The 22,326-nt window shown below is 38.5% G+C and overlaps 1 protein-coding gene across 2 annotated transcripts in view; it reads left to right on the top strand.

The window, feature by feature from the left end:
• Positions 1-22,326, top strand: part of BPTF (bromodomain PHD finger transcription factor) — a 3,500,764-nt gene that overhangs the window by 2,465,974 nt on the left and 1,012,464 nt on the right. For both annotated transcript variants that reach the window (XM_044085088.1, XM_044085087.1), the window contains one exon: positions 1,993-2,278. In XM_044085088.1, coding sequence (XP_043941023.1) covers positions 1,993-2,278 — 286 coding nt within the window. The remainder of the gene's footprint in view (positions 1-1,992; positions 2,279-22,326) is intronic.

Raw genomic sequence — 22,326 nt, 5'->3', positions numbered from 1 at the left:
TGTTTGTTGTCCAAGGCAGGCTGGCATACTGTGTTTGAAGAGAGTTCTATATCTATGTCAAGAAGCGGAATAACCAGTTTTACTGGCCTTAAATTTTATGACTAGCATGTTGTCAGGACCAACTTTGTAACTAGGTATGTCTTCTGGTATGAAAGTTGTCTCAGGATTTTTTTTTCCCAATAGACCTTACCTTGACTTGGCATGTTTTATTATCTCGTCTTCCATAAGAACCAAGGCCACTGTGACAAGGAATCCATATTTTCTTCCGCAAAAGATGTTTGAACTTTAATTTTAACCTGTCCATTTTGGAAGCTTAAATTGGAGAACAGAAGTTCCGTGCTTTGGATTTGTTAAATTACTTGTGGTTTTAACTCTGGAGAGTTCATAAGTCTTAGTTGAGTGGAACACTTGTTTGTGTCTTTTTCTTTCATTAAAATATTTATGGCACTGACAAGCCATACAGTTAGCTGGTTGATCATTTTCTGTATGGTTTTGTGATAAGAAATTCATTAGTTGTTTTGATTAGAAGGAGAAAGGGCTGCATCTAGTGCTTATTTCACAAGTATGCCATGGTCACTTGTTCATCTTTGCACAACTTTGCTAAGCACTATATTCTAGTCCTTCTCTTGAGAATTGTGGCATTATTTTATTGAGCTGTGCTTTAGGACATTTTTCATCCCCCTTTTTCATACCTTCTAATTCTCTTTTTGAATAAGTCTGAATTAGTGCTTAGGTTTCTGTTCTGCTAACATCTTCACCCACTTCACAGGCCTGTCTGTGTATAAGATGTAACAGATATGCAAGTGCTTCCAATGTCATTCTACTTCGTTGGGATTAGGAGTTGGCATAATGTTTAAGGTATTTTCCTCACTAATACAGGGATTGCTTCTCTTCTCTTCTCTGAGGGGAATTGGCTAGGCTTAAAATGGCCCACAGAAGACAACTAGCCTGGTACTTACTTATGAATCTCAGTGTGCCCTCTGCAGTGGTTGTTTTATTCTCTTGTAACCACTAGTGTCTTCATTTTGTTTGCTTCAGGAAGTTCTTTACGTCATCCTTGTAGTTTTATATCCATATAGCTAGTATGTTCAGTTCTGTTGCAAACAAGGCCTGTTTCTAGTGAGGTATTGAAATAGTGATTATTTCCATATACTGCCCACATTTGCATGAGGACATGTCATGTATTGGATCAAATGAGCATACCTTTGTTGATGTGAGTAATCAAGATTTTTGGAGGGGGTAGTGTTATAATAGACACTAGAAGGACGTTAAGAAGTGTTCACCTACTACAGGTGTTTTATTATTCTTTTGTGTGTTTATATTTTATTTGCTCTGAAATGTATAATAGTTCCATATCCATACATACATATCATAAGGATTTCTTTACTCAGCAGGAAGTTACATTTGCTGAAATTCTTAAAGCATATTGACTGTAACATTTTGGCAAATACTTTTTTTCAAATCTGCTTTTCCACTGAAGAAGAAATTTATTGGCTTTTAGAGATAATAAACTGTAATGTTTAAATTAATCAAATGTTATAAAATATATAGATTTTATATGTGCAACTGACAGGACCATGGTTAGTCATTTGTATATATTTGTTATCTAAGTAAGTCCATTTTGGGCACAAGTGCCCCTTTTTATGGACTACCCAGGAGCACTGTCTGGTCAAGTGACTTACTCAGAGTCACATTGTTGGCAAATGGAGGTAGAAAGAATTAAACCATGTACCCTTGGCTACAGGAAACCTCCCATTAGCCACTTAGAGCGTTAACTGACTGGTTTAGATGTAGAATTAAGCATCCTTACCCTGATTATTAAGTTATGGAAATATTTCAATTTCTTTCAGTATTAGAGGGATTTATAGTGTGTGAAAAGTGGGCTGTCATCTTGCACGTGACATTCATCGAGTTTTGCAGTAATTTTTCCACCAATGTAATTTTTACTAATTCTTTTAATTTCATTTGTTTTTTTTTTTGGTACTGTTATAGAAAAGACTGGAGCAGCAGAAGCAAACACCTACATCAGGTTCATCTGCAGCTGTTAGTACCACATCCATAGCCACAACTGCTACAGCATCCTGTACAACTAGCACTGCTGTCACTGTTTCCACCCCTCAGAAAGTAGTAGTAGGCTCTCTGACAGGCCAAGTTTCTCCTGGAACCAAAGTTGTCCTTGCCACAAAGGTGGGCTCTCCAGCTACCGTAACATTCCAACAGGGCAAAGATTTTCATAAGAGTTTTGCAGCTTGGGTCAAACAAGGCCAAACTGCTACAAGTAAGTAAAAGGTTATCTTTTGTCTGCATGAACTCTTGTATTCCAAGCAGTGCTTAATTATATTCAAATTAAAATAAAAACTGAAGAGGCAGTACCACATTGTGAACAAATAGTTCTGCATGAAATAGCGTCAAAATGAGTGGCTTTCATAACACATTTTTATTTTTACTTCAGTTTGGTACAGTTTGAAATAACTCAGAAATAAGATGTAGGTTTCTATAAACATGTAATTATTTTTTTACATCAGAGTATCCACAAAATGACAATTATTTCATTTATTGATGTATTTAGATACTTCAAGAAGAATTATTGCAGCAGTGTAACCAATGTCCTTGTATTAATCGTCCGTCTGTATTTTTACAGTAATTGATGCTCTCCTTTGCAGTAGGTGTAAAACTTGTGCTTCTGCTGAATTGGCAGTAGCCTCCTGTAAAGCTGGAATTACCTCATGCAATATTTATTTATTTATCTGTTTTCCTTTGTTAACCAGGGCAGACCATACTGCAGTTACTATTCGTTAATGGAATAAAGTCTTTATTTCCTTATTTTCCAGTAGGCAGTTTAGTCGTTTGTCTTACTTCCTAGTCCGTACTTATTTTAGGTGTTAATTTTTTTTTCATAAGACAAAATATGTTTGAAGGTATTTGAGCACTTTGCCCTGATATTACATTATTTAAATCTGTTAACAAATATACCTATGGTAGACAAGTTACATACAGAGCGTTTGATAACCTTATATCTGTTTTTTGTAGAAACTTTGCACAGTATTGCTTTAGTCTGCAGTTACTTCCTTTGGCACTTTTTACCGCAGCGTCTCTTTTGTAGGGAACTTTTAATGCAGTATGTTTTCCATCTTTTTCATGACACCTTGTGATAATTTTTGTCGTGTTTTCTCAAAATAACTAATTACTTTTGGCTGCAATTTATGCTAAATTGTATGTTTACATCAGTGGTGTTTGTGCCAATCAGATGTTCAAAACACTGTTTTAAAACTGAGCTAGTTCAGCCTTTTTTCTGCTATAAAAAAGTTACCTATAATATGGCTACAAAAATAAGAAAAGCAACCCCCTCCAAAGTATCAAGTGAAGAATGTAAAATGTTTTATTTTTTAACTGGATGGGGAAAATTAGCATTAAGAGAAAATAAAATTGAAAAGATTTTAGTTTTCTTTTAGCTTCCATGGTAGATATGCTCATGAGAGTTCCCAGGACAGTACTACGGCAATATTTCCAAGGCTGGAGGAGATAAGTCACCAGGGTCATTACATGGGGATTAAAAAAAAAAAATGCAGCAGGATTTTCTGGGTATGGCTGCTGGCTAGAAAGCACTACGCATATATCTCTCCCTGCACAAAAATGGTAAGTGATTAAAAATACACTATTTTCATTTGCTTGGATTTAAAACAATAAGTAAGTTATTTTACAACCAAATAATGACTGCCCCTAAAAGAAGTGAGAGGTAAGGGCAGGAAACAACATGATCTGAAGTCCAGAGAAAACAGTGAAGGATCTGACCGCTTAACAGCCCAAGCACAGAGCTTGGCTTTGAGACAGCGAGAGCTGAAAGTCTATCAAACACATACCAAGATTTTCAAGATAAGATAAGTAGCTCCTTAGAAGACTATAAAATCATGTAACGCAAGGTTGAGTTTGGCGGAAGAAGCCCTTAGCACACAATCTGATGATATTCTTTTTTTGTAATATGATTTTTTATTAGAATTTCCAGTATACAATACAGATAGAGATAAAAGAAGAAAGAAAGAAAGAAAGAACAAAAACTTGGCATTCACTTACATTAATTGCATGTTGTCAAATACAGTCAATAATAAACTTCAAGAAATATGTCTTACATTTGCTGGACGAATAATTACAATTGAACACGAGATCATAAAAGGAAGTATTTGAAATTGCACATACTAAATTATCTCATAAAGAATATGTACCCATATGTCTAAACCTATTTTAATTAACTATATACATTATATACGCTAGGTTATCACTTATAAAAGATGATCTACGTAGAGATAATAGGTATTTCTTACTACCAGTAGGGGTAGAAGGTGTGGTGATACATGGTTATTATATCCCTTAGTGAATTGGTTGGAGATTAACATCCTCGTCTGATAAAGTTAAAACAGATGCTATAGCGTATTTAGAAGGAGACTGCTTAATGAGGAAGAGAAAGAAGAAAAAAGAAAAGGAAAAAAGGAGAAAAAGTTGTAGACAGATGAGGGCCTAGTTAAGAGCTTCTACAAGGTTACTCCAATATTTCTGGAAGTACTTTATTTTCTTTTTACTTATTGTACTTAGTTTGCTCACCAGAACATATTTGGTAGCCATGGTTTTAAACTCTTTCCAGGATGTTTTTGTTCTGTCTAGCCAGTTGAGTGTAATATAAGTTTTGAGTAATGCACATAGTGCTACAATATGTTTAGACTCAGAATTGTAGGAACTAGGAAAGATGTTCAAAATTGCCATTTCCCATGAAAGGGTGGATTTCATGTATCCCATTTTCTCGAGTTGTACTTTCAAAGAACACCACAGTTTGTAAATGTTTTTTGCAGGACCAAAATATATGTAAAGTATTGGCTGTTGAAATAGGACAGGTGAGGCAAAAAGGTGAAATGTTTGGATTAATTTTACTCAGAAGTAGAGGCGTATGATAAGCATTGTTATCATAAACTGAGTATAAATTAATTTTTTGAAGGGTTAGCTTTAGTGTTATGTCAATCGCCTCAAGCTTTTGGTCAAGAGTTATTTCCTTGTTTTGGCTCTCCCAGTACTTGGAGTATAGAATTTTGTCATAGTGTTTTATTTTTGTTATTAAACTGTAAGTGTTTGATAGCATTTTAGTCCTTAGCAAAAGCTGAGTTATTAATTGTTGATAAAGTTGAAAATCTAATGGCGTCACTTTGACCTTATCTGTAAACAGAGTTACTAGGTATAATATTTGTTTGAAAATTATGTAATATTTTTTGTTGACTGCCAAAGATGTTATAATAGAATCAAATGTGAGGTCTTTGATTTTAATAAAGTCCCAAACTATACAATTCTTGATGACAGGAAATTTGTCTAAGTTTAACATATTATTTAGTTTGAAGTTAGGATTTTAGTGAATTGGTTGAGCCATCATTAAGGAATTTTTTAAATCTAGAGATATTATAAGCTTTTGAAAACCTACAATATTTTTTTTTATTAATGTAGGGTGAATCTTAAAGTCTTTAAGAGTTTTTGTACTAAGGAAAATAGTTGCTTTTGGGTTGAGCTTGGGTGCTATTAGGTGTGAATGGTAGATTTTTATCCATAGGGGATTCCAAACTTTATTTGAAGGTTCGTAGTTAGTTATGTGCATAATACAACTGGCATTTATTATATTATATGTTAGGAAGTCAGGGAGGCTCATGCCTCCTTTTTCTTTGGGAAGGGTTGGTCTGGAATAGCTGATCCTAGTGTTCTTGGGGTACCATATAAATTTCCCTAGTGTGGTTTCCATTTTTGAGAAAAAACTGTTTGGAATATTGTGGTTAATTGCATAGAAATGGAAAAGAATTTTGGGGAGGATATTCATTTTTATATTAGCTGTCTTAGAAAGGAGGTGGAGATTTGTTTTTCCATCTTGAAAGATCTTTCATGACTTTAGACCACGTTTTATAGAGATTATTTTTAATTAGTTCCTGTTGTGGGTGGGTGAAAGTTATACCCAAATATTTGAGTGAATAATTAACTTTGATCTTTGTTTCTGGTATGAAGAATTCTTTGTGTCCAAGGGGATTTAATGGATAAATTATTGATTTATTTGGGTTAATGGCATAATTTGTGTTTAGTGAGAACTTGTCGATGGTAATTAAGATCTTTTCTAGATCGGTCGAGGGAAATTCAAAGTAAATATTTAAATATGATATTCTGCAGATGCAGAAGTCTGACAATGAGCTACAGGGACAAATGGCGGAGTGGGAAACAGTTCTAGAGGGACTAGCACAGAAGTCAACAGATTTGGAAGATAGAACCATAAAGAAGGAACTGAATTTTTTGTGAGCTCCAGCAAGATCAGAAAGAAATGATTGTGTTAAATTTACACAGCTACAGTTAATCCATATGGACTGGGTTGTTACTAAATGAGAAACTTATAGATCATGCCCACAGAATATATACTGGCGGTGCAGCAAACAGGAAAGTACCTAGACCATTAATAATTAAGTTTTAAAGCTACCAGCATGTCTGCAGCAGAAAGGCAACAAACTGGTGTTTGGGAATACATGAATATTTGTGGAGAATGATTATTCCGAACATTTATTTCAGAAAAGAAGTACATTTTTGCCAGTTTTCAAGAAATGCAGAGAAGTAGTACTAAAGTTTTGTCTGCCGTATCTAGTACTCCTCAGAAATATTCTGTCCTAGTGGTGTTAACACACTGACCCAGAAATACTTATCCAGGACTTGATCAACTTTCAGCAGAAGCCAAAAGAGACCCAAGGTTCTTCAAATTCAGTTTTCAGCATAGCTCTGAGATGGAAGGATAGACCAACGAAGCAATTTCCCTCTTTTTAAGAAAAAAAGTGGAAGACAGGGTGAGAGAAAGTAAGATCAGAACAAAAAGACTGCTTCAGAATTTGAAAACACTGGGCAGTATTTTAGAGAATGACTGTGAGTTGTGAAAATAAGAAATGTAAGATGTCTGCTATCCCGTCACAGTGAATAAAAGATTTAGGACATGTGGATTGAAAATATAACATTTAGACTGACTGCTGTTTAGTGGTAAATAACCAAGTTGAAAACTGAAAAGCATAAATCTTGGAGAGCTGTGTTCTCTTCTGTATTTGTTAACCACTTGTGTTGAATGTCTAAGTAAATCTGTTTTATTACAGGGATGAGAAGAAAGTAAATTAAGGCATGACCCCTCTTCTTTGTTTGCAGAATTAAAAATTGCATTAATGTTTTGATAATTGAATAATCAAAATGTAGAATGCATACACTGGTAGAGTAGGTAAGTTTATAGTTGTGTGGACTATAAGAAACTAGATACTATTAAAACAAGGGCCATAGTTCATTAAACTTAAACACAATAATAATGCTGATTTTTCAGGGTTTCTGTTAGCTTTATTGAGTGTGTTAGTTTTGTTTCAGTAAATGTAGTTCAGTTGGAGATTAAACAGCTTAAAATGCCTGCACATCCAGGGGGTTGCAATGGTATTAAAAATGGAGGATAGCCGGAGATGCAGTTCTCAGTAAACTGCACAGGTTTGTTAAAATTGCTGCTGTTACATTTGCTAGACATGGTCTTGAATGATAGTGGTTATACACGGATGAAAAGTTTTTATGGAAAGCTGTTTAGACAGTAAATTGAACTGACCTTAAAGCAAATTAACGGGGAATGCTGCTAAACTTCTCAGAGGGAAATAATGCTTGGACTTTATGCAGAAAGTTGATTGATGGAGAAAGAATAAAGCTTGCAAAGTATGTAGGGATTGCTTTCAACATTTGGTTATGTGTAAAGTTTTAAACAAGCTGAAATGGTGTAGGAAAAACTTGTGAGTAGATAAATTGAAGTAATTTTAAAGAGAGGGGAGAGTTTCTTGCATGGGATGGGGGGGGTTGAACATTATTGGGTTTTTTTTGCCATTGCTGGGAAGTATTATAAACAAATTAAAGAGCAAGGAATGCAAGGTAGCATTAGTGACCAAGTTAGTTGTTTGGATTATGTTGTACATGCTTGTACACAATGTTTTAAGACATTTTACCCAGAAGTTTTCTTATACCTAGTAGTTTAAAAAAAGTTTTATTACTTGCTTATGTTAAAGACTTGATGTTAAGTTTAATGTATCAGTGCATTACTGTGATTCGAAGGTTGCATATTAAGTAAGAGAGAAAGATTAATGTGCATTTTTCATGTCAAGTGTTGACCTGTTGTGTAAATGGGTTGTGGATTGACTTTGTAACTCAGACAAACAGCAATTTTAAGACTAAACAGAAGAAATGTAGGGACACCTCTAGCTTTGTATTAGAATGTGCATGACCTAACTAACAATGTTCAGTTAGCTAGGGATATAACATAACGGTAAACATGTAAGCATTAACCTGATTTTGTTTCAAGAGACACAATACAGAAAAAGAACACCCAGCTCTTCAGAAAATGGGTTTAAAAATCACTGCTTTGCTAATGTGTCGGAGAGGGGGATAATATATTATGTACAAAAGATGTACTCCTCTTGTCCGGGAGGTATTTGTGTATAGGAAAGACATGCACAACAATGCGCAAGGACTGGATGGGTAAAAGAATAACAGTAGGGAAGTGTCTAACTCAAGCAAAAATAATGTGCAGGAATTACAGAGTATTAATTGAGTTAATGAGCTTCCAGCAAGGAGTCGTGTTGCTGGATGGGGTTTGGAATATGATACGAGACCCTAGAGATGTTTCAGGAGAACACAGAAAGAAAGGGATGACTGGAAAAGGGAGGGTCCAGAAGAAATAAACTATTCTTTTGCAGATTTTTATTGTTTTCTTTACTTTTTATTTTTGTTTCATTAAATATTTGAAATTATCTAGATATGCAGTTATAATGATTTCCGGTAAGGGCAAGCTGAATATTCATTAACTCTTCCCTAGAATTCATACCTGGGCTAGGCACAAAATGTCAGTAGTCCAGAACAAATACGTGGAAAGCAATAAAAATGTATTACTCGACAAAAACAGATTAAGTGCCACGCTTTCGTAAAAACTTCATCAGAATCATACATTTCATCTCAGCACCACAGAGTTAATATTCATTAACTCTTTCCTAGAATTCATACCTAGGCTAGGCTTGATAGTCTAACAATATATCATTACATATAAATATTTTCTGTCTCCTTATAATTAGCTGTATCAAAACACATCCAGTTCTATTAACAAATCATTCTTTAGAATTAATGAGAATAATGGTTAGGGAGAATAATAAAAATGACAGACATTGGGTATTCCCAACTTACATACATTAAAGAGAGGACTTCAGGGACTAGATTTGGGAAACTCTGAAGGATCTATTGAGAGGAATAGATGTAAGAGAATACCTTCTGAAAGAGTGGTAAAGTTAAAAGCAAACCTCGTATATGGAGTGCAAGTCAGTTATTTGCAAGGTAGTGGTGCGTGACTAGGGGAGGATGAAAGACAGCAAGTGTATGAGACTAAAAAAATAATGAAGGCGCAAAGCTATATGATATGAAAAATGAGGCATATACATAAAATTTCTTTGGCTAGAAGGGTAAGAAACCAAAAGACAGAATATTACATAAACTAAGAAGTCCATATTCAGGAAAATTAGTAAAAGATCTTTTTTTTTTCAGAATTATTATACTAAACTGTATAGGAGAAAGGGGCAGAGTGCTCCCTTGAAGATTTTATGAGGAGATATCTATTAAAAAGACAAGGAAGATATTGTGAGAATAGATAAAAGGGTAACTTACGAAGATGTTAAAAAGTTAGACAAGGAAGATATTGTGAGAATAGATAAAAGGGTAACTTACGAAGATGTTAAAAAGTTAGACAAGGAAGATATTGTGAGAATAGATAAAAGGGTAACTTGCGAAGATGTTAGGACAACACTGATGGTGCAGTCTATATGTATGTCTGCAGGTCTTGATGAAATTTCTAGTGAACTACAGAAGTTGGGAGGTGAGGAGTTACAGAAAGTATGATGATCACTATTTAATAGAGTAGCAGTCTCAAACCTTTTTTGTGCCATGGACCGGTTTCATGTAAGAAACTTTTCCATGGACTGGCCATCGTGTGCACGTAATAAAGTGTATAATATACGCAATAAAGTGTATAATATTTATTTATTTATTTGACATTTGTTTACCGGGTATGCCCGACTGGACTTGAAGTCCATTTTCAGCCTAGACCCAGGGAAAAAAGCTCCAAAGTACAATAAAAAGACAATTGGCAATAATTACCAAAAATAAGTGTACATTCTGCTTAACAGTACAACACTGATCTACTGTGGTCAAGAGGTACATAAATCTAATGGCAACCTTATTGACTTTCTAAGTTTATAATATCAATATTTAAAAACTATCCCTGTTATTTGGCTCTGTCCAGCATACCTCTCAACTGTACAGAATTTTGCCTCATATTTTTGGTATGTGTCATAAAATTGTTTTCTGGCAAATCACTGGCAGATCATTGAGGTTTGAAGACAGAAAATAATGACCGACAGTTGAGTTTTAGACTTCATGACCTTCATACTAATGCAAAACCTGTATTTCTGTCTACTTTCTAAGTTTGTAAGAGCAGTACTTAAATGTGTCCCTATTTTGGGGCCTTTGTCCCCCCATTATTTTTGGCTTTGTCCAGATTTCTTGCTCTAAGAGGTTGAGAGGTATGTGTCCAGATTTATTGTGCGAGAGGTTGTGGTATGGTCGAGAGGTACATAAACCTAATGACAATCTTATTGACTTTCTTTGTTTATAAAAGCAATATTTAAAATCTATCCCTGTATTTCTGGCTCTGTCCAGCATGCCTCTCAAGTGTCCAGATTTTCACAGAATGTCCAGATTTTTGCCTCATATTTTTGGTCCATTTCTCATAAAATTCTGGTTTTCTGAAATAATCTCTGGCAAAACTTTGAGGACCGAAGCCAGTAAATGGCAGGCAATTGAATTTCAGACTTCATATCCTTCAGAAAATTCATGCTAATGCAAAACCTGTTATTCAGTCAACTTTCTAAGTTGGTAAGAGCAGTATTTAAAAAGTGTCCCTATTTTTGGTCCTTTGTCCCCCCATGATTTGTGGCTTTGTCTAGCTTTTTGTTCTAACAGGTTGAGAGGTGTGCTGTCTAGATTTATTGTGCAAGAGGTTGAATGGTATGGTCGAGAGCTATGCAAACCTCATTTGCTGCTGCTGCCAGGGATTAGTCTCTGTCTCTCTCACACACACGCAAACACACACAGTCCCTCTTGCTTTCATGCACATTCACTCACACAAAATCATTATCACTCTATCTTGATCTCTCTGACACACAGGGACTCTTCTAGTTTCAAGCATGGATTCACTCACACACACACACACACACACACACACACACACACACACTTTTTGGTTTCCTTGACTTTTATTTTACATTTGCTAAACAGCAGAAGTGCTGCTTAGCGGGTGTAAAATAACAGCTTGCTCGATCTCACTGTTCATCCTCCCTCATACACACACAGTCTGTTCTACTTTCACACACACATACATTCTGTTTTCATGCACTCATTCACTCACACGTGCAGACATACATATACACACTCATACACATACATACACACATTCACTTTTTGTTTCACTCCGTGCCTGGCGGCCCGGTACCAAATCATCCACAGCCCGCTGGTTGGGGACTGCTGTAATAGAGTATTTGAAGGAAGCCATGTCTCAGACTCATGAAGAATGGCCCTGGTAGTGGTTCCCGTTAAGGAAGAGAAGGCTGTGCTAGAGCCAACATTCTGTAGACCCATCTCTATGCTTTATCATGATCATAAATTCTTCATGTTCTTAACAGCCAGAAGAATAAGAAAGTTATTACTAGGCATAATAGATAGAGACAACATACATTTGATGATATAATCAAAACGATGGACTTTCTATATTGCACTGGCTTGAGAACAAATAGTCTAGTACCACTCCCACACAGCCTGATTAACTGATTTAAAACCAATGTTTATTGGAAATAAGACTGTCTGCTTTCATTGTATTAGGAGAGGCTTAATATCTGCAAAGGAAAATAATATTATTAACCAGGAAAAGGAAGATTTTACATTTCAGATCTCCACTCTTTATGTGTACAGCCATCCAGACCTGTTGCATGAGAAGCACAGAAGATTAAAGTATAGAAATAACAGTCATTGAAAAAAGTAGATGTATCGTGAAGACTTAGTTAAGTGGAGCAGTAACAGACTGTATTAAATCACATGATAAATGCTTAGAAAGAACAAAAGATGCAGTGAACAGGCACACCACTGGCTTGACAGAGATCCAGAAATTTAAATGGCCTTTTAAAGAGAAGTTAACTGAACTAGATGCAACCCAGGAAAAAATAAATGAGAAGCTAGTAGAGTTGGAAGACTAGGAAAGAAGGGAGAATTTAAGATTCACAAATGTCCTTGACGGAAAGGAAGAAAAAGACCTCATGCACTTAGTGAGAAAGCAGTTGAGTCTCTGAGCTGACATGCCTGAATTGAAAATACTGCTTGACAATACACCTAGGGTCTTCATGCACCTCAGAAAGAAAATGAATCTACTCAAACCACTTCTGGCCAAATGCTAAAATCTTTAATTGAAAGATACTGTCTTTGAAATTGTGGAAGAAGAGGAAGTTATTGAAAATAGTAGACACACTGATCCATGTGGGCAAGAGTTTCTGTTCTATAACCAGAACTAAAAGGTATAGATTTATCCCCATTTTTATTTAAAATGTGCAGAAGGGTTAATCTCCATTTTAAATTGTTGCATCCAGCCATTTTACCCCTCAGGAGTGAAAACATTCATGGACTCAGAACAAACCCTCCTGACAATGGAGACTTTTATACAGGACCTGATGCAGATTAATCTAGAACGCTCCACCGAGGCCTGTGAAGAAAGAACGCATTTACAAGCAGAAAAAAAAGAGAGATTTCACTTGTAACCATTCCTTGTGTTCAAAAAGAAGATGGAGGAGAGGCAAAGGGAAGTGTCAAGCAGCTAAAAATTAAAGACATGTTAGATAATGGAGGTAATGTAGCTATTTTTAGAAACTGAGGACTTAAATGAACAGTAATGGAAATGGACCAAATAAGCATATGAAGTATAATAGTGGAATATTCATAGTATGTTATAGAAGGCATGACAGTCTTAGAAGCATTTAATGGATGGGAAATAATATGGCTTAAATGTTTAAACTTATTGAAGCTCGTTACTAAAATAATTATTTTTCTTTGATCATTTGGTTAAAATTAATCAGAAAGACCAGTTGCTCTCATTTGGCAGCCATATTGTATTCGTTGAGAAGCTATTCAAAAAGGAGGACTGTTTCCATGAGAAAGAAGAAATGTCAGGAAAAGGTTAGAGAATGATTGAAGCCTAGAGAAAATCCTGGAAAGATTACTAGATTAAGTTGTAAGCTATGCTTTTTAGGAACATCTGCAGTTAACAAGAACAGGAAATTGGTGATTAAGGATGGAAAAGCTGATAGAAGATGTAACACACACACTGCATGCACCTGTAACACAAAAGTTAAGGGCAAGTATTTTAGGTGTAGGAGTATGGCAGCTATTGTAAATAACGGGATAGGGAGGCTACCGACCACAACACTGAACTGAGATGCCAGACAACTAGAGGTTTCTGAGCTTCTCAAAAACCGTAAATGCCTGTTTTTTTTTTTTTTGCTTGATTATACTATTTACTTCAATTTATATGTTCTACTTATTTAATACTGTATTTTAGTACAGTAAACTAAACTGCACTGTTTGTACAGCATTTATCTGCCTTATTGTGCCTGTTAAATTGTATTTTGTTGCTGTTTGCAGTGTTGAAAAGCTTTTTTTTTATTTTCACTGTTTGCAAAGTTATTGTTGCTGTTTTTCACTGTTTGCAAAGCATCTATTCTGTTTGTTCTCTTTTCCCGCCAAGCAGTGTTCTAAATAACTGAATTGTTTGCTATTTAAAGCATTTTTTAGTGTCTCATTGCTATTTGAAAAATTTTTAGCGTTCCCTGCCTAAGTTAGTGTAGCTAGTAGCATTAGCATAGTCCAGGTACAGGTTTGCTGCATCTGGGTCTGTTTGTAGTGACTATTGTAATCTGACCACATTTAGGTAAGTACTAGGCTATCTGCCTGAGGGCATCTATAAGCCTAGCCAGAATGTTTTGGCTTTCGACACCCCCTTAGATTAGTTCCCTGTGCCTCTGTCCAGCAGAGCCATTAGTTCCCTGTGCCTCTGTCCAGCAGAGCCATTACAGTGATCCCAAGCCATCTTTGATTAGAAGGGGCCCTTCGGTACCCTTGTGAGAGAAGTGTGCTGACTGGAATCTGTCTAGTGAAGGGTGATTGGTCTAGGCTTGGAGTAAACAACCTCATTGGTTCTTTTGATTTTTTTAAAGTTTTTAGTTTTTAGCTTCTGGAATTTAAGCCCTGTGTTTGAACCGGTTTCTGCTTGTTTGAACCAAGCTGAACTGAGGTGGGCTACCAGCCACAACTCTGAGCTGACTAGAGACGACTTCTTTCGGCTTTTTCCCGGTTAGGGGTCGCCACAGCGGATCACTTCTCCACTCATGATTGGCAGTAGAGTTCCCAAAAAACATAAGTTGCCTGTTTTTTGTTAGATTATGCTATTTACTCCACTTTTTATTGTGCTCTGCTTATTTAATAATGTAGTTTAATATTGTAAACTAAACTACACTGTTTGTACTGCATTTGTCTGCCTTACTGTGCCTGTTAAATCTTATTTTGTTGCTGTTTTCACTGTTGAGAAGCTTCTTTTTTTGCTATTTTCACTATTTGCAAAGTAATTGTTGCTACCTTTCACTATTTGCAAAGCATCCATTCTGTCTGTTCTGTTTTCCTGCCAAGCAGTGTTTTAAATAACTGATTTGTTTGCTGTTTAAAACATTTTTTAGTGTGTCACTACCTTTTCTCTGCTGTTTAAAACATTTTTAGTGTCTCACTGCTGTTTAAATCATGTTTTATTCTTTCCCACACAAATTAGTGTAGCTAGTAGCTGTAGCATAGTCCATATACAGGTTTGCTGCATCTGGGTCTGTTTGTAGTGGCTGTTGTATTCTGAGCACATTTTCCAAGCCATTTGTGATTGGAAAGGGCCCTTCTGCACCCTTGTGAGAGAGGTGTGCTGATTGGAACCTGTCTGGTGAAGGGTGATTGGTCTAGAGCTTGAAGTAAGCAGCCCTCATTGGTTCTTTTGAGTTTTAGGTTTTTTAACTTCTGGTATTTAAGCCCTGCGTTTGAGCAGGTTTCTGCTTGTTTACACGTCACATAGCACCCCGGAATTGTGCAGCATAGCCAGATCATTTCAACAGTTTTTCCCTTAGATACAGCTGTAGTACATTAGTGTAGTCTTCATCTTTAGTACATCTCTTGTCTAAGAAGTATTGCTTGCGAGTTGTGACCTCTTAAACTACCAGCCAAAAACCCCGTCAGAAATGCCCATCTACAGAGCACCTCCTAGATCAGCCCTTGTGAGAGAGGTGTGCTGATTGGAACCTGTCTGGTGAAGGGTGATTGGTCTAGAGCTTGAAGTAAGCGGCCCTCATTGGTTCTTTTGAGTTTTAAGTTTTTTAACTTCTGGTATTTAAGCCCTGTGTTTGAGCAGGTTTCTGCTTGTTTACACGTCACATAGCACCCCGGAATTGTGCACCATAGCCAGATAGATCATTTCAACAGTTTTTCCCTTGGATACAGCTGTAGTACATTAGTGTAGTCTTCATCTTTAGTACATCTCTTGTCTAAGAAGTATTGCTTGCGAGTTGTGACCTCTTAAACTACCAGCCAAAAACCCCGTCAGAAATGCCCATCTACAGAGCACCTCCTAGATCAGCCCTGAAAGCACCCCCTTTGTGATACCAGTTCTTCAAACCTAGCATTATAGACAGTTGGACTACCCTTGTTTCTTCTGCCAGCCTTGTTGACTTGGGACTCCTGAGGCAGTGTAGCAACTACCTCATGTACACTGACAACCCTCTACTAATAACTCACCTTAGTACAGAGTGCAAGCGATGTATATACACCAAGAATCTTGAATCCCTGCTCTCTGTTGCACTGAAAACAGTAACACTGAAGAGGTTGTCAACTTGCCCACCACTAATCATGCACATAGTACCACTCCTCATGCACACAGTAAACATCTGTCATAAATCAGCATATGCGGAAGTTTTTCTCAAAAAGACTTAACAAAACACCAGAGACATCCAAAACAAAAGACTGCTACAACTAACACATTTCCCACAGCACCCAAGATGTACAGTAACACCAGTGTCTTGGCTACAAGCCCTTAAGGCTTAACACTCAAAAAACAAATTTTCTTGCCATTGGAGACTCCATAGTGAGACACACGGATGTCTCACTCACCAGGTTAAATAAGGAGAAAGTCATGGTCAGCTGCCTGTCTGGTGCCAGGATTCATCGGATCACGCATGCACTCTTGTCTGTTGGCAGCAAGTACCATTATGACTCAGTCATAGCTCATATTGGGGTGAACAACCTGAGACATGCCTCACTAGACTATATGCAGAGAGAGATGATTGAGCTCTTTGAGTACATGTCCCTGGCAGGTATGTCCATAGCATTGAACAGCATACTACCCTCACCTAGAATGATGCCACAGTATAAACAAAAGATGATCGATTTCATTAATTGGCTTAGTTTTTGGTGTCATTAAAAGGGGATCCAGTTTCTGTCAGCCTGGGATGACATAGTTGACAAAACTCGCTGCTTTGCCAGAGACTGTTTGCACCTGGCACCACTAGGCTTTCAGCTGCCAAAGGCTCTTGTCAACCCCATAGTGCCTTTTTTAGGCAAGATCTCAAAAACAAAATTGACAATGTGAAAACTGCCAAACTTAAAGTAAGGGCTATTCTGCTAAACACTAGGAGTTTAAACCAAACACTGCACACCCTGGAAGCACTTTTATCACTGGAAGATGTAGATGTCTGTGCAGTCACAGAAACCTGGTTCAAGGCCTCAGAGAATACCCCGCCTTTGTAAGGCTACAATGCCTTCCACACCTTAAGACCACAAAACGAATATGCAAAAACCAAAGGAGGCAGTGTTTCTGTCTGTATTAGAGATAAATTTGCCTCCTGACTAGTTAGACTGGACTACTCTATGGAGTTACTCTAGGTTCAGATTACTGTGGTTAAGACCCCCATTCAAGTGATAGCTAGTTTGTTTTGTCCTCCATGTATCGTGATGTGCACGAAACCTACTTGACCAAACTGGAGTTGGTCCAAATATTGCCAAACACTCTGGTCATGAGGTATTTCAATTATTCCACCATCAACTAGGAAACCTACTGTAGCCCTAACTCACTAGCGCAAAAGTTCCTTGACTTTGTTAACTCAGATGCCCTAGAACAAATTGTTCAAACCCTAACAAGAGGAACAAACATACTAGATCTGGTCCTCAGTAATATGACAAACAAATGCACCACCACAACTGTCAGACCCTCATTAGTTAAATCTGACTAAAAATCAGTCACCTTTGAACTGGCACTAACACCAGAACTCACAAGGGATGAAGTCAGACTAAAACACTTCACCAAAGCAAACTCTGCCCTCTTAGTGGAAGGTATAAATGCATTCCAAGCCCCACCCCCAGCTGGAAGTGGTAACTACACCAAAGCTTACACTAAAGCCTTGTATAATCACTTGTATAAGTGTATAGACGTGGCTGTTCCAGAGAGAATCAAAGCCAGAGCCTCAAGAAAGAAAAGAAAAGCCACCATTTTGGACATCCAGCATCAACAAACACAAAAAGTTGCTGTCTAAGAAAACTAAGGCGAGGCCCCAACAATGGAAAAGCACCCTCCTCAGCCTCAACAAGCAAATAAGACATGTTGAATCCTCTAAGGGTAACTTTGAGAAAAACTTAGCAATCACAGCAAAGGATAATCTTAAAGCCTTTTACAGCTGCGTACGTAGCTTAAAAGGTAAGACCCAAGCATGTGCTGAACTGGTGACCAACGGTATCACACACATTGATCTTGCAAAGAGATCAAACATGCTAGTGGACAGTTTTGGAGAAAATGTCACTCCCTTATCCCCTCCAAACTTCTTGCCTCTCCCCCACCCTGCATATACGAATAACAGGTCATTAAAGCCTTCTCTAAGGCAAAAAAAAAAATACAGCCTCTATGGGACCAGATGGCATCCCAGGCTGTCTTCTAAACAAGCTAAAACATGAACTAGCAACACCATTAAGTACCCTGTTCAATCACATTACTGGCCTAGTTCCTTCAGAATGGAGAACAGCAACAGTTATTCCCATCCACAAAGGTGGCTTAGCAGTAGACCCCCGGTCTGACCAGCCTCACCTGTAAAGCCATAGAACTTATCATTATGGACCGCATAAATAGACATAGGCAACCTCCAAACCGTGGATCTGTCCCAATTTGGCTGGCTTCATCAAGGGCAGGTCCTGCCTGTTAAACCTGGTGGATTTCTTTGAAAATGTGACCAGGGCCATTGACAAGGGCAAATCTGTGCACACAGCATACCTTTACTTGGCAAAGGCCTTTGACACAATCCCACACTTGAACATTACAGATAAACTTAGCAAACTGAATGTAAACCTCTTTGTTGTAAGATGGGTTGCCAACTGGCTCACAAATTGGTCACACACTATCAAAGTGGGTGACTCCACATCAACCAGCAGATCTGTCATCAGCGGGGTGCCACAAGGGTTAATGCTGGGCACCCTACTGTTTGGTATATACTTCTCAGAAGTTCAAGCCAAAACTAAGAGGCTGTGGCTGACCAAGTTTGTGGATGACTGCAAACTGGGTGCAGATGTTCTTCGTGTTTCACTGTTGCCGTCATCACATTTGGGTTATCTGCTTGCAGTAGCCCTCAGTCGGCCTGATTATCAAAGTCTTGGGTCCTGCATCGGTTGCTGTCTCATCTTCCATGACGTCAGTTAGTCAGAGGTATAAAGCATGCAGCCGACGCCATTACATCAGTCTTTCTTGCCATGCGGTGCCCGAAGCAGAAGCAGTTTGCAAGTGCCGGTCGGCCAACTCCTGAAATTTTCATTTTCGAGTTTCAGAACCGAAGGCTTCAACTAGAGCTAAGTACCCCATTGGGGAAACTTTTTCTTGCTCTAAACCGATGTCAGTAAAAGTCAGTAATTGCATTTCTTGTAGAAAGCAAATACCTCATAAAGATTTTCATTCATACTGTATTCCTTGCCTAGGCCCTGACCACGACGTACCTCGCTGTCGGTTTTGTGCTTTATTTAAACAACGAACTATTCGTCGTCTGTATATTTACGCTTCTAAATATTTTGGTACTTGGTTCAATTACCCAGATATGGCTTATGTAAGCCACCCGACTACCGACATTCCGAAAAAACGCAAAGATAAAGACAGAGACAGGCCGCCTAGGTCCAAAGCTACCGACGACACTTCTCCTAAGCTAGTCACCAGTTCGCCGGTACTCAGTGAGGTGCTTTCTCAGCCCCTGATACCCACTGCTTCAGATTCGCAGGCCTCTTCTGAGACCCATTCGGAGTCCGGTATGCCACGAGATGCTTCAACTGTGGAACCTGTGGATGTCTCTACCTTGGATGGGTCCGAAGCCACTGTGCAGGCACCGGCTTCTGAGGGTGTATTCAGGCCTACTGACCTGCATATTAAACCGATGCCATCTTCTTCTTCAAGGCCTAAAACTCAGTCCATGCCTAGAAAACAGATGCCCAGACCGCATGGTCAGGCCTCTGTGCCTAAAAAACAAATGATAAGAATGGCTGAAGACCTTATTACTTTAATCAGGGGAAACCAACCTTCCCCCTCTAAGAGACCTAGGACTAAATTTGGTTATGATTCTTCTGATCAGGATTCTGAAATTTCTGTTTCTTCTGATGACCAGGATTTACTCTTATCTACCTATGAGGATTCTGATGCAGAGGACTCTATTCCCTCTGCTTCCCCTCCAGAGGATTTCTCTTTTGGTGAAACCTTGCCTACTCTTAGGGAGCATTTTCGCTGGGAAAGCCAGGATTACTCTGATTCTAAAAAGAGGCTTAGGGAATTCTTACTCCTACCCCAACACAGGCCTTTAGCTATCCCCTCCTGTACTGGACATCGTTGATGATGCCTTTTCGGAGTCTAGCTTGGCCCCTGACTCCTTACCTCCTGCTCCCAGAAAACCAGATAGATATTACAGGTTTCCTGACTCTGACAAGTTCCTTTTTAAAAATCCTACTGCAGATCCTGAGACCCTTTCACAGGGACCCAAGGGCATAAAGGCTACTATGGCCAAAAATCCTACCCCCTCTGACAGAGGTTTCAGGGTGCTGAATAGATGGGGTAAGAAGGTATACACTTCTGCAACCTTGGCCATTAGGGCCTTAAATTGCCAGTTTCATATGTTAAAGTATCAGCAGCATGTTACTGGATTGCTTAAACAGAAAATGATGTTGATTCCTGACTGTGCTGAAAATAAGGATTTACAGGATTTAATGCATTCTGCTGAATAAGTTGGAAAACATGCTTTGCAATGTGGTTTTGATTCACTAGAGCCATCTTGCAGGGCTGATGTTACTGGGTCTGTACTTAGAAGGCATGCTTGGCTTAAGGAGCAGTCTTTGCTAGATCATGTTAAAGCTAAATTGTTTGATGCTCCCTTAAACCAGGACCGCCTGTTTGGCAACAAAGCAGCAGAAGTACTTAAAAAGATGGAAGAAAAAGCTAAATTTATGCAAACTGTTAAAAGATTTCCTGCAAGTGCACCCTCCAAGATTTAGTAGACATTGGCCCTCTAAGAATTGGTCCTTTCCTGCCTCTTCCAGGCCTTCTCAGTCCAAGCCCAAAACCAGCAGAACACTCAGGCTTCAGTCCCAAGGTACACACATGTCTAAGGCAGTGGGGGGGGGCTCCCACTTCCAAAGCAGGGAGTAGTAAGACCCCCCCTTATGGTAAACTGTCTCAATTACTTAACTTTAAAACTTCCAAGCCCTTCTCAACTGACTGCTCCTTTATGGGGAAAGATTGCTCTGCAGGCAAAAAACTGGGAACTCATTACCCAGGACAAATGGGTTTTAAATATAGTTTCCCAAGAATACAGATTCCACTTCCACATTTTACCAACCCCAAACAGTTGGCCAGATGTACCCCTAAATCAGTGGGTTGAGGCTCAAAAGCAAGTTCTCTCTCTCAAGAATAAGGGCTATTCAAACTGTCCCAGAAGAGGAAAGGAGACAAGGTTTCTACTCAAGACTTTTTCTGGTACCCAGAAAAGACAACTCCTGGCGTCCTATCCTGGCTCTCTCTATCCTAAACACTTTTTTGGTGATCCCAAAATTCAAGATGCTAACTCTTCACCAGTTGCTTCCTATGCTAGGCAAGGATGCCTGGTTGACAACACTGGATTTAAAGGAAGCCTACCTGCTGCACATCCCAATCAGGGAATCTTGCAGAAGATACCTACACTTCAAAGCAGGCTTCATGCACTATCAGTTCTCTGCACTGCCCTTTGGCTTATCTACTGCGCCCAGGGTATTCACAAAGTGCCTAGCTCCAGTCATTGCATTTTGCAGGCAAAGAAATATTCAAATATACCCATACCTGGACGATTGTCTAATTCAGGCAGAAAGCCAGAACATACTATTGAATCATCTGGCGTTTGTACAAAAAGTGCTAACTTCTCTGGCGTACACCATAAACGAAAAGAAATCACATCTTGCAAATAAATTGTATTCCTGGGAGCAAGTTTGAACATAACTTCCCAGAAGGCTTTTTTCACGACAGAGAAACAAGTTCATTTGAAAGCTTACTTCAAACTAATGGCCACAAAGACCCTGCTATCTGCAAGACAAATACTGCAAGCCTTGGGGTTCATGGCCTTCTGCATTCTCCTAATTCCATATGCAAGAGTGCATATGATGAAACTACAATGGTATCTAAAAAGCCTGTGGTGTCAACATTCTCAGGATCTAGAAGCAATGATTCCTATCATACCTTGCCTACAGTTAGAATTCCTTTGGTGGGAAGAGGCCTGCCACCAAAACAAGGGGCTGCCATTCACTCTACCCCCTGCTGCCTAAACCCTAACAACAGACACAGACTATGCAAGGGGGGCTCACTTGGCAGGGAGGTGCATTCAGGGCAAATGGAACCCAAGTCAAATGCACCTGCATATCAGTCAAAAAGAAATGTTAGCTGTACAGAATGCTCTGACAACCTTCAAGGACCACATTCTTCCAGGACAGCTAATGGTAAAGACGGACAACACCACTGTTATGTGGTACATAAACAAGCAGGGGGGAACCCACTCATACTCTCTCTGCAGACTAGCCATGGCTCTGTCGAACACAGCCTTGAGCTACCAATTTCAC

Source organism: Protopterus annectens, chromosome 10.part0 (genome assembly GCF_019279795.1).
Source record: "Protopterus annectens isolate FY-2018-M chromosome 10.part0, PAN1.0, whole genome shotgun sequence".
NCBI lineage: Eukaryota > Metazoa > Chordata > Ceratodontiformes > Protopteridae > Protopterus > Protopterus annectens.
Note: the sequence above shows the minus strand (reverse complement) of the source record. Positions and strands in the feature narration are given on the sequence as shown.